Source organism: Pecten maximus, chromosome 9 (assembly GCF_902652985.1).
Source record: "Pecten maximus chromosome 9, xPecMax1.1, whole genome shotgun sequence".
NCBI lineage: Eukaryota > Metazoa > Mollusca > Bivalvia > Pectinida > Pectinidae > Pecten > Pecten maximus.
The window spans coordinates 5,130,741-5,143,960 of NC_047023.1; the positions used below are offsets into that span (position 1 = coordinate 5,130,741).

At 36.9% G+C, this 13,220-nt stretch overlaps 1 protein-coding gene across 1 annotated transcript; it reads right to left on the bottom strand.

The window, feature by feature from the left end:
- Window positions 1-7: 7 nt before the first annotated feature.
- LOC117334179 lies at window positions 8-11,411 on the bottom strand (the record flags this gene model as incomplete). The annotated part of the gene is given in 7 exon segments (XM_033893653.1): window positions 8-533; window positions 905-942; window positions 1,201-1,274; window positions 2,133-2,196; window positions 3,367-3,491; window positions 3,700-3,750; window positions 10,566-11,411. Coding segments are annotated over 4 exon segments (647 nt in total), but the record flags the coding sequence as incomplete, so codon positions are not given.
- Window positions 11,412-13,220: the final 1,809 nt, after the last annotated feature.

Below are 13,220 nucleotides of genomic sequence, written 5' to 3' on the forward strand. Positions count from 1 at the left end.
TTGTTAAATTTTCGTCAGTTTTCCTTTAAAACTGGCGTCATTTACAGGTTTTTCTGTTAATGGGTACAAGTTCTGACTATCACAACGCTCCGATTTTCCATGGTTACCAAACGGTTCTACTTTCCTGTTTTGGTAAGAGATCTGAGAATCTACACTGTTAACATCGGAATTTTCAGTATAGGTTACCGGTTGCCTGTTTGTTCTGTTATGACTGATATAAGGTACTATACATGTCACTTGTTCCTTATACTCAGGAGTTATGTTTGTAGACTCTGTCATATTTCCGTCTAGTCTGAGAGGAATATTAGAACATCCATCAGCAGGCTGTAGATCCGATTCTCTTCCTCCTTCTACAATACCTAGATATTGCGATCGGCGCCGTTCTTCGACAAGAGGCCCTGTATTAATTTCTATTGTTTTAGCCGCCTGCTTTAAGTTAGGCCCAAGGTCAAGGACCATACTCTCTAATTCCCGAATCTCTTTGTCGCCTTCCCGAATACGTTTCTCTAGTCCTTGGAAGGAGCCTTCTAAACCTTCAAGATTCATGAAAAATAGAAAGTATCTTCAAAGCAGCTTGTTGGCATAACTTACACCGGGAGAATTTCATTGTATTTGCAATTATTCACAATTATTTTGTGTAAGGGTAACCTACTTGTTGCACGCAAATTGATTATTGTTAGATATGTTTCATTTAAAAGTAAAATACCAACCTTTTAGGCCCTGAAATAGACAAAACTTACTAATATTCAACAACGTTTCGAAAGAACTGCTGTATTTAAAATGGTGTAAAATATGAAGCAAATTGTTTAAATTTATAGATGGAACCTTCATAGAGAAAACTAAACAATACCAAATGTGTTAATCGGAAATAAAGCAGACAGTAATTATAACAAACGAGACATACCGTGGATTCGACGTCCTTGTTCTTCATGTGCGGCTTTTCTGCAAAGCATGTTAACGTTTATATGCATCTCAATAATTCAAAAGTACACGTTTTGTTCCGATTTTCATTATGAAAATAAATATTTATTACTTATAGATTTGTCTCTGAACATTCGAGAAATGTCAACTATTTATATTTTATATATTTCTTTTTTTTCTGACTTGGCTATGTGTTCATACATTTTTTATTACTCTTCGACATGATAAACTGTCCTTTATATTCTTAATATATATTCTTCCATTCAATAGCTTTCTTACAATTCTTGAATAATTTTGAACACTTTGTCGTTGGTTTCAAAGATGCTGGTAATCGTTTTCTTTGTCTGCTTTATCTAAAAAAATAAATGTCAGAATAGAAAATACAAATTAAGTCCTTCAAAAAAAAAAAAAACAAAAAAAAAAACAAAAAAAAAACATATCTATCTCTTCTATCAAATTTCTCACGATTCAAAATATTTCTACTACAGAAAATCCAATGATACACTACGCATAACTTCTGTTACATATTGCAATTACATATTTGTAATCGCATTGCTGATTGGTTATATATAGAGTAAACGATCAAATCAGCGCTGTTCAGTCAGCGGAGGCGATGGCAAGGGATTTGCAATATGATAATTCATATACTTGAATTATTTTACCGGTAAGTTTGTTTCTTACCTAACTTTCATCGTTACGAAGCTGAAATGATGACATTCTTAATTTTGGAGCTACCCACTAGAGAATTATTTATTATTCCGGCTAATTGAAATCTGATCATTTTCATAAAGCCTACCGACAGTTCTCCGGCATTAAATACATTAATTAAATCATGAACCAAATTAAGAAAAAAATCTGTGTGTCAATTGAGACTATTCCATTCACATATACTAAACGATTTGTCGGCAATTATAATTGCCACAAAATAAGGTCATTTCACTAGACCGATGGAGTTGCTAACCTTGGTTATGTTATTTGTTGTATTAACAGACGAGTATCTGTTGCCCGGACTAGGGAGATCAGACGAAACACCGACAGGACACAACGTTAGTCGGTAAGATGAAACATAGCAATAGGTGGAGTCGTGTAGGCGATAAACCAGTGAAAAAGTATTAAATACGAATGTAAACATATTGACTAAGTACTGGTATGTTCTAAATAAATACTCGGTGTAGTTGGAACATTGTCAGGGTTCCACGGTGATTGCTTACCTCTTCCATGTTATCTCATTGAACCGGGGGTAGATAACTCATACATCGAATGCCTCTTCAATCCCTATAAACATCAATTAAAAACAAAAAGGTTCACTGATAGATATTGGCGAGTGATTTTTAGGTTTCTAAAAGTAAGTATAATAAATTAATAAATAAAAAAGGTTTATCTAAATAATTGCAATCTACTTTTGATTTGTATATGTACATTTAGTTACATTTTTGGATATTAAAATATCTAATCTCCGGATCAACATCACATAGTGCATATGATACATTGTGTCCCAATTTAGATACGACATAGTAACACAAAATGACTAGGAAAGACAATCCATGGCTTGACCGGTGTCAATCTCACGATCTATATGGCAGTTAATCGTCTGGCCAGAAATACCTGCAGCTTATACCACTGCATCACATCCAAATCTTTTAGGATATATTGAATACATTACGGTCTGATAACAGACATGGAGCATGAAACAAATAATAAATCAAGAATCAAGAGAAATAATAATGCGAAATTTTAATAGTAGCTATGACCGAACTATCGGTACTCTAAGAAGTCAGATGCGATAGATGTCCGTCCTCCTTACGTAGGAAAAATATGATGATGATTACCAAATCCAGAAATAGAAGCCAGTAATAACAGCCGGATAAGCATTCAGTAACTTGAGCAGTATGGGCCAAAAACTAGTAATAATTGTTTTATTTTAACGAATATGAGATACTGAGATACAGTACATATAACCATTAATGCAATATGATTTTATAAAATCTTAATGAAAGACAAGTGGATTATGAAAGTCCTCTCTTGTTTGATGAAATTTACTGAACTCAGCTGGGCCTCTCAACCCTGGTAATCCATAAACTTGTAAATTATGTAAATAATTTCACTAATGACAAAATATCACTTTTTTCTGATTTGACCAATCAAAACACTGCTCACAAACGATAATGGGAGAACTCTAAAGCTGCCTTAGTAGATTTTGTTATAATTTGTAATATTTTATAATTTGTAATATTTTATAACTTATAATTCTTTTGTATTACTGAAGACATTGCTAAAATATTATGTTTAAATAATTTAAAAATAGAATCAACACGACAACTTTATCTTTGATATAGATACATATGCATATATTGGACAAGTCTGAGATAATAAATTAATTGAAAAAAAAAATTAAAAAAAAAAAAAAAAAAATCGAGGATAATAAATTATTAAACGTGAACTTACCTAATGTTCTAGTGTTATGATAACATACTTTGGTAACACGCACAAGTTACAAACAATTGTCCTTTGTAGGTCTTCATCTTCCTCCAATAAGTACATGCTTCACTTAACCCAGTAAGATATAGATGCTAAATCAAAATATATTTATGAATGGAAATTTAGGAAATAAGCAAATCCCATGACATGAATAGACACACACACATAAATACAGTGGATGTTTGAAGCATGTACTTAAGATTTTATTTACTATGGATACTCGATTTGATCAATGAATCATCTTCAGATAGACAATAAGACAGCAAGTAAAACAAACTAGTACAAAAAAGTACATCATACCTTTTCCTTTGTCTTTCTTCATCAGAGCACCGGTGTTGACAAATATTTAACCTAGTAAATAATCATTTTATTCAGAAGGAAACAAATATGTCCAGACGACGGCTAGGCCTCGGAGTTAACGAGAACTCCTTTACAGTGTACGTCCTTTTTACTTAAACAGGATATATGTCAATTGTGATGATACGTGCTCTAATAGATATTGTTTTGAAAATATTTCCGCGAAATATGTTATACATCGTTGTGTGTAATACTACTCCACGTGTGTATGTACATGTAGTTTCAAACTGATGCGGTATGTGTATACGTATAGTTACACTAATGTTTGATTGCACGTGCGGTTACAAAATAGTCAAACTGGTGTAGTTTTTGTGTACGTTTAGTTACAAACTGGTGTGGTTTGTGTGTGTAGTGTAGTTATAAACTGGTGTGGTTTAATTTGTGTGTGTACGTGTAGTTACAAACGGTAGTGGTTTGTTTGTGATCGTGTAGTTATCAACTGGTGTGGTAATTTGTATGTGTACGTGTGGTTACAAATTGATGTGGTTTGTGTGTGTACGTGTAGTTATAAACTGGTGTGGTTTGTGTGTGTACGTGTAGTGACACACTGATGTGGTTTGTGTGTGTACGTGAAGTTACAAACTGGTGTGGTTTGTGTGTGTACGTGTAGTTATAAACTGGTGTGGTTTGTGTGTGTACGTGTAGTTATAAACTGGTGTTGTTTGCGTGTGTACGTGTAGTTATAAACTGGTGTGGTTTGTGTGTACGTGTAGTTATAAACTGGTGTGGTTTGTGTGTGTACGTGTAGTTATAAACTGGTGTGGTTTGTGTGTACGTGTAGTTATAAACTGGTGTGGTTTGTGTGTACGTGTAGTTATAAACTGGTGTGGTTTGTGTGTGTACGTGTAGTTATAAACTGGTGTGGTTTGTGTGTACGTGTAGTTATAAACTGGTGTAGTTTGTGTGTACGTGTAGTTATAAACTGGTGTGGTTTGTGTGTGTACGTGTAGTTATAAACTGGTGTGGTTTGTGTGTACGTGTGGTTATAAACTGGTGTGGTTTGTGTGTACGTGTAGTTATAAACTGGTGTGGTTTGTGTGTACGTGTAGTTATAAACTGGTGTGGTTTGTGTGTACGTGTAGTTATAAACTGGTGTGGTTTGTGTGTACGTGTAGTTATAAACTGGTGTGGTTTGTGTGTACGTGTAGTTATAAACTGGTGTGGTTTGTGTGTGTACGTGTAGTTATAAACTGGTGTGGTTTGTGTGTGTACGTGTGGTTATAAACTGGTGTGGTTTGTGTGTACGTGTAGTTATCAACTGGTGTGGTTTGTGTGTGTACGTGTAGTGACACACTGATGTGGTTTGTGTGTACGTGTAGTTATAAACTGGTGTGGTTTGTGTGTGTACGTGTGGTTATAAACTGGTGTGGTTTGTGTGTACGTGTAGTTATAAACTGATGTGGTTTGTGTGTGTACGTTTAGTGACACACTGATGTGGTTTGTGTGTACGTTTAGTGACACACTGATGTGGTTTGTGTGTACGTGTAGTTATAAACTGGTGTGGTTTGTGTGTACGTTTAGTGACACACTGATGTGGTTTGTGTGTACGTTTAGTGACACACTGATGTGGTTTGTGTGTACGTGTAGTTATAAACTGGTGTGGTTTGTGTGTACGTGTAGTTACAAACTGGTGTAGTTTGTGTGTACGTGTGGTTATATAATGGTGTGGTGTGTGTGTACGTGTAGTTATAAACTGGTGTGGTTTGTGTGTACGTGTGGTTATCAACTGGTGTGGTAATTTGTATGTGTACGTGTGGTTACAAATTGATGTGGTTTGTGTGTGTACGTGTAGTTATAAACTGGTGTGGTTTGTGTGTGTACGTGTAGTGACACACTGATGTGGTTTGTGTGTGTACGTGAAGTTACAAACTGGTGTGGTTTGTGTGTGTACGTGTAGTTACAAACTGGTGTGGTTTGTGTGTGTACGTGTAGTTATAAACTGGTGTTGTTTGTGTGTGTACGTGTAGTTATAAACTGGTGTGGTTTGTGTGTACGTGTAGTTATAAACTGGTGTGGTTTGTGTGTGTACGTGTAGTTATAAACTGGTGTGGTTTGTGTGTACGTGTAGTTATAAACTGGTGTGGTTTGTGTGTACGTGTAGTTATAAACTGGTGTGGTTTGTGTGTGTACGTGTAGTTATAAACTGGTGTGGTTTGTGTGTACGTGTAGTTATAAACTGGTGTAGTTTGTGTGTACGTGTAGTTATAAACTGGTGTGGTTTGTGTGTGTACGTGTAGTTATAAACTGGTGTGGTTTGTGTGTACGTGTGGTTATAAACTGGTGTGGTTTGTGTGTACGTGTAGTTATAAACTGGTGTGGTTTGTGTGTACGTGTAGTTATAAACTGGTGTGGTTTGTGTGTACGTGTAGTTATAAACTGGTGTGGTTTGTGTGTACGTGTAGTTATAAACTGGTGTAGTTTGTGTGTACGTGTAGTTATAAACTGGTGTGGTTTGTGTGTGTACGTGTAGTTATAAACTGGTGTGGTTTGTGTGTGTACGTGTGGTTATAAACTGGTGTGGTTTGTGTGTACGTGTAGTTATCAACTGGTGTGGTTTGTGTGTGTACGTGTAGTGACACACTGATGTGGTTTGTGTGTACGTGTAGTTATAAACTGGTGTGATTTGTGTGTGTACGTGTGGTTATAAACTGGTGTGGTTTGTGTGTACGTGTAGTTATAAACTGGTGTGGTTTGTGTGTGTACGTTTAGTGACACACTGATGTGGTTTGTGTGTACGTTTAGTGACACACTGATGTGGTTTGTGTGTACGTGTAGTTATAAACTGGTGTGGTTTGTGTGTACGTTTAGTGACACACTGATGTGGTTTGTGTGTACGTTTAGTGACACACTGATGTGGTTTGTGTGTACGTGTAGTTATAAACTGGTGTGGTTTGTGTGTACGTGTAGTTACAAACTGGTGTAGTTTGTGTGTACGTGTGGTTATATAATGGTGTGGTGTGTGTGTACGTGTAGTTATAAACTGGTGTGGTTTGTGTGTACGTGTGGTTATAAACTGGTGTGGTTTGTGTGTACGTGTAGTTATAAACTGGTGTGGTTTGTGTGTGTACGTGTAGTTATAAACTGGTGTGGTTTGTGTGTACGTGTAGTTATAAACTGGTGTGGTTTGTGTGTGTACGTTTAGTGACACACTGATGTGGTTTGTGTGTACGTTTAGTGACACACTGATGTGGTTTGTGTGTACGTGTAGTTATAAACTGGTGTGGTTTGTGTGTACGTTTAGTGACACACTGATGTGGTTTGTGTGTACGTTTAGTGACACACTGATGTGGTTTGTGTGTACGTGTAGTTATAAACTGGTGTGGTTTGTGTGTACGTGTAGTTACAAACTGGTGTAGTTTGTGTGTACGTGTGGTTATAAACTGGTGTGGTTTGTGTGTACGTGTGGTTATAAACTGGTGTGGTTTGTGTGTGTACGTGTAGTTATAAACTGGTGTGGTTTGTGTGTACGTGTAGTTATAAACTGGTGTTGTTTGTGTGTATGTGTAGTTATAAACTGGTGTGGTTTGTGTGTATGTGTGGTTATAAACTGGTGTGGTTTGTGTGTATGTGTGGTTATAAACTGGTGTGGTTTGTGTGTACGTGTAGTTATAAACTGGTGTTGTTTGTTTGTATGTGTACTTATAAACTGGTGTGGTTTGTGTGTGTACGTGTGGTTATAAACTGGTGTGGTTTGTGTGTGTACGTGTAGTTATAAACTGGTGTTGTTTGTGTGTACGTGTAGTTATAAACTGGTGTTGTTTGTGTGTGTACGTTTAGTGACACACTGATGTGGTTTGTGTGTGTACGTGAAGTTATAACCTGGTTTGGTTTGTGTGTGTACGTGAAGTTATAACCTGGTGTGGTTTGTGTGTGTACGTGTAGTTATAAACTGGTGTGGTTTGTGTGTGTACGTGTGGTTATAAACTGGTGTGGTTTGTGTGTGTACGTGTGGTTATAAACTGGTGTGGTTTGTGTGTGTGTACGTGAAGTTATAAACTGGTGTGGTTTGTGTGTGTACGTGAAGTTATAAACTGGTGTAGTTTGTGTGTGTACGTGTAGTTATAAACTGGTGTAGTTTGTGTGTGTACGTGTGGTTATAAACTGGTGTGGTTTGTGTGTGTACGTGTAGTTATAAACTGGTGTTGTTTGTGTGTATGTGTGGTTATAAACTGGTGTGGTTTGTGTGTATGTGTGGTTATAAACTGGTGTGGTTTGTGTGTACGTGTAGTTATAAACTGGTGTTGTTTGTTTGTATGTGTACTTATAAACTGGTGTGGTTTGTGTGTGTACGTGTGGTTATAAACTGGTGTGGTTTGTGTGTGTACGTGTAGTTATAAACTGGTGTTGTTTGTGTGTACGTGTAGTTATAAACTGGTGTTGTTTGTGTGTGTACGTTTAGTGACACACTGATGTGGTTTGTGTGTGTACGTGAAGTTATAACCTGGTTTGGTTTGTGTGTGTACGTGAAGTTATAACCTGGTGTGGTTTGTGTGTGTACGTGTAGTTATAAACTGGTGTGGTTTGTGTGTGTACGTGTGGTTATAAACTGGTGTGGTTTGTGTGTGTACGTGTGGTTATAAACTGGTGTGGTTTGTGTGTGTGTACGTGAAGTTATAAACTGGTGTGGTTTGTGTGTGTACGTGAAGTTATAAACTGGTGTAGTTTGTGTGTGTACGTGTAGTTATAAACTGGTGTAGTTTGTGTGTGTACGTGTGGTTATAAACTGGTGTAGTTTGTGTGTGTACGTGTGGTTATAAACTGGTGTAGTTTGTGTGTGTACGTGTAGTTATAAACTGGTGTGGTTTGTGTGTGTACGTGTAGTTATAAACTGGTGTGGTTTGTGTGTACGTGTAGTTATAAACTGGTGTAGTTTGTGTGTGTACGTGTAGTTATAAACTGGTGTAGTTTGTGTGTGTACGTGTAGTTATAAACTGGTGTGGTTTGTGTGTGTACGTGTGGTTATAAACTGGTGTGGTTTGTGTGTGTACGTGTAGTTATAAACTGGTGTGGTTTGTGTGTGTACGTGTAGTTATAAACTGGTGTGGTTTGTGTGTACGTGTGGTTATAAACTGGATGTGGTTTGTGTGTGTACAATGTAGTTATAAACTGGTGTGGTTTGTGTGTACGTGTAGTTATAAACTGGTGTGGTTTGTGTGTGTACGTGTAGTTATAAACTGGTGTGGTTTGTGTGTGTACGTGTGGTTATAAACTGGTGTGGTTTGTGTGTGTACGTGTAGTTATAAACTGGTGTGGTTTGTGTGTGTACGTGTAGTTATAAACTGGTGTGGTTTGTGTGTACGTGTAGTTATAAACTGGTGTGGTTTGTGTGTACGTGTGGTTATAAACTGGTGTGGTTTGTGTGTACGTGTGGTTATAAACTGGTGTGGTTTGTGTGTACGTGTAGTTATAAACTGGTGTGGTTTGTGTGTACGTGTGGTTATAAACTGGTGTGGTTTGTGTGTGTACGTGTAGTTATAAACTGGTGTGGTTTGTGTGTACGTGTAGTTATAAACTGGTGTGGTTTGTGTGTACGTGTAGTTATAAACTGGTGTGGTTTGTGTGTACGTGTAGTTATAAACTGGTGTGGTTTGTGTGTGTACGTGTAGTTATAAACTGGTGTGGTTTGTGTGTGTACGTGTAGTTATAAACTGGTTGTGGTTTGTGTGTACGTGTAGTTATAAACTGGTGTGGTTTGTGGTGTACGTGTGGTTATAAACTGGTGTGGTTTGTGTGTACGTTGTAGTTATAAAACTGGTGTGGTTTGTGTGTACGTGTAGTTATAAACTGGTGTGGTTTGTGTGTACGTGTAGTTATAAACTGGTGTGGTTTGTGTGTACGTGTAGTTATAAACTGGTGTGGTTTGTGTGTGTACGTGTGGTTATAAACTGGTGTGGTTTGTGTGTGTACGTGTAGTTATAAACTGGTGTGGTTGTGTGTACGTGTAGTTATAAACTGGTGTGGGTTGTGTGTGTACGTGTAGTTATAAACTGGTGTGGTTTGTGTGTGTACGTGTAGTTATAAACTGGTGTGGTTTGTGTGTACGTGTAGTTATAAACTGGTGTGGTTTGTGTGTACGTGTAGTTATAAACTGGTGTGGTTTGTGTGTACGTGTAGTTATAAACTGGTGTGGTTTGTGTGTGTACGTGTAGTTATAAACTGGTGTGGTTTGTTTGTGTACGTGTAGTTATAAACTGGTGTAGTTTGTGTGTGTACGTGTAGTTATAAACTGATGTGGTGTGTGTGTACGTGTAGTTATAAACTGGTGTGGTTTGTGTGTGTACGTGTAGTTATAAACTGGTGTGGTTTGTGTGTACGTGTAGTTATAAACTGGTGTGGTTTGTGTGTACGTGTGGTTATAAACTGGTGTGGTTTGTGTGTGTACGTGTAGTGACACACTGATGTGGTTTGTGTGTGTACAATGTATTTATAAACTGGTGTGGTTTGTGTGTGTACTTGTAGTTACAAACTGGTGTTGTTTGTGTGTGTACGTGTGGTTTCAAAATGGTGAGTTTTGTGTGTAAACGTGTAGCTACAAACTGACATGTTACGTTTGTTTTTGAACATTTACACAGAAAGAAAAACGTGACGCAATTATATATTTCCAGTCTACGGTAAATTAAAATATGTTATAGAAATTAATAACGGTGTAATAGAAAGATAGGGAACTATTCTGTCGTCGGTGAAAATTTTAACATGTATGTCTGCTGTCCTCAACAAATTCACGTTGAATTGGCCTCTCATTAAAAAGTTTATCGGGACTGATAGCCAAGAACCTGGGTGGTCGTGTGGCACAATGATAATACACTTACCTTTCACATACATCCCCGACCAGACGTGAAAAGGTTCTGGATAACCTGCCCGACCACGTGTGTTTTCTTCGGGTACTCCAGTATCCTCCCACACTAAGACCCATCCAACCGAACCAACACACTTAGTTGATATAATTTGCTTCGCAGTTTTCGTCAAATAAGTAAATTTTACTTTTTTTACTTGATTTAGAGATTTTGTAGAATATCTCTTTTTCACTTTCTGCCACACTGACGGTGAACTTAAAAAAATGGTATATAACCCATTAAATTGAAATGAAATACGCTAAAATTAGTTTTGCATAAATCGTTTATCATGAATCCAAATCTTCATTTTACATTGAATAATAAAAAAAAGCTATATATTTCCAACTGTAGTCTTCCCTTTCTTCATAGTAGCACACCTTCTTCCCACCACCTAATGCTGTCATTTCGCTGCTTGATTGACGTACAAATGGTATAATACATATGTCAAGATCGATATGCTTTTCGATGAAGGCTGATGGTTAGTGTCAAGGTCACAAACATGATTGGTCAGATTCTTAATTCCATATTGTAAATACTGCAACATAATAAAGTACCCCGTAGTTTCGTTGTAACTATACATAGTTCTCAATTTGAGGTAGTGTTTTTACTTGATTTGACTTAGACTTGACGGGCATTTCCGGATAAAGCGTGTAACACCTTCCTGCTGGAGAATCTGAAGTAAACATCTCCATTGTTCAACAGTCTCGATGCCACATCATTCCTTCATGTATATTTTCTCTAGACTAACATATCTTGAGCTCGAAATACAGTTCAGTTTTGAATTCTCCTGCTTCAGAACATATAGAACTTGATACAATCTCGGTGATTAGACTACTGAGTCGTGAATTATTTTATTGTTGTTTTTTCCTTTATTTCCCGCAGTAGTACAATGTCAGGGCCCTCTAAATGTATCTTTATCATCTGTTTCTCCATAACCTATGGCAAGCCGTATGGGACCCCCGACTTCATTCAAGATATTTTAAGAGATTTACCGTTGAAGAATCAGTTCACGCAGAAGGTACGTATAATGCGCATGCGCGATAACCTTGTATTAATTACTTAGATAAGAATACAAAATAACAGACCTGCATGTTTTTAACTGCCTATTATAGGTCTCTGATAATAATATCAAAAGTGATTTATCAAACACGCTTCTTTGATTTAGGTAACTATGAATCTAGCATAACATTAAATCAGTTTATGAGTTCATGAGATTATACATGTCATCATTTCCCTTTGTTGTGATGGTCACGGCAAAAATCTTCAATCTTCAACGGTAAATATCACATGGTACAAATCTTTAACGGATAAAAACTTAAACGGCAAAATCTTCAACAGGGGCAGGGGTCCCATACAGCTTTCCATAATAAGCAGACACTACGACAAGGAAGTTTAAGATGAACACTTTGTACTCGACAAATTTCTAATTGTCCTCTTCCTGGACCGATTACCGGCTGCTCGATGTATTTCCTCGCATAAAAATGACGCTTATCACTTGTAGATATTCAGTAAGGATATGGACACTATAACAAAAATTGCTTTTATAGATATATATCAGTCGTTGGGGACTCATATAATCTATCTTTATCTTGAGGATATGACAGAGATATCTCCAACCCAATATTCTTAGTCGTGTAACCGATGGATCTGCCAACGGTTAGACAATCAACAATATCAAACCGGGATATTTATCCGTCATATCCTCCGGTCAGACAAGGATAATTTTTCTCTGATGAAGAGCCTGATGGCAGCATAACAAAAACAAATCTTTGAATGTTCCGAGTTGCGAGTTTGCAGACCTCGGGCGTCGGTAACAACCGAACAGAAATCGGCTGATTTAGGCATTATGCCTTCACCAAGCGTTGGTGCATTGTATCAGGACGCGCGGATAGGAGAAAAGTTAGTCCATATGCCGTTATGCAAAATGTTTAGCTTTTTCTGTTTCCGGGAGTTTAAAGAAAATAGTAATGAGGAAAGACTACAAGACAAAGACCACATCACCGTGTCTGCTCGCTCCAACAGATAACGATCCAGTCCCAACATTTTCAGCAGAAAAAAATGGGAAACCTGAAGTAGTCGGTAATAATGTGAAATTGAGACTGCAAGTATGTATGCAATATACCGCTCGGCTAGAGAGATCTTCTCTATAGCTCGATTGGTTGAGCGTAAGACTTGAAAGCCAGAGGTCCTGGGTTCGATCCCTAGCGGAGACAGTGATTTAAACCTTATTCATCATGCGCTCTGTTATACACTCACAGTATTCTAATCAATAAAATAGTTACATGCCATCTAAGATTTAAAAATGTCATATATATGTCAAATTCCTGTGTCCAAAATTTACGGGTTCACAAAGCGGCCAAAATCAACCAGTATTCAGCCTATATGGATTATAAAATACCCAATCAGTCATTTTGAGTTTGTTATAAAAACATTGAATAATTATTCAGTAATCATTTCATTATAACTGATAATTAATTTGATATATGAGACCAGATAAGCAAGTTATCTCCCTTAAATATCTTTGCCAGATCACAAATAAGGTAATTAGCAAGTTTTAAATGAATTTGAGCTAAAATTTATGTAAATGAAGCTTAATCAAGCGTAAAAAAATCATGTTTTCTTTTAAATAAA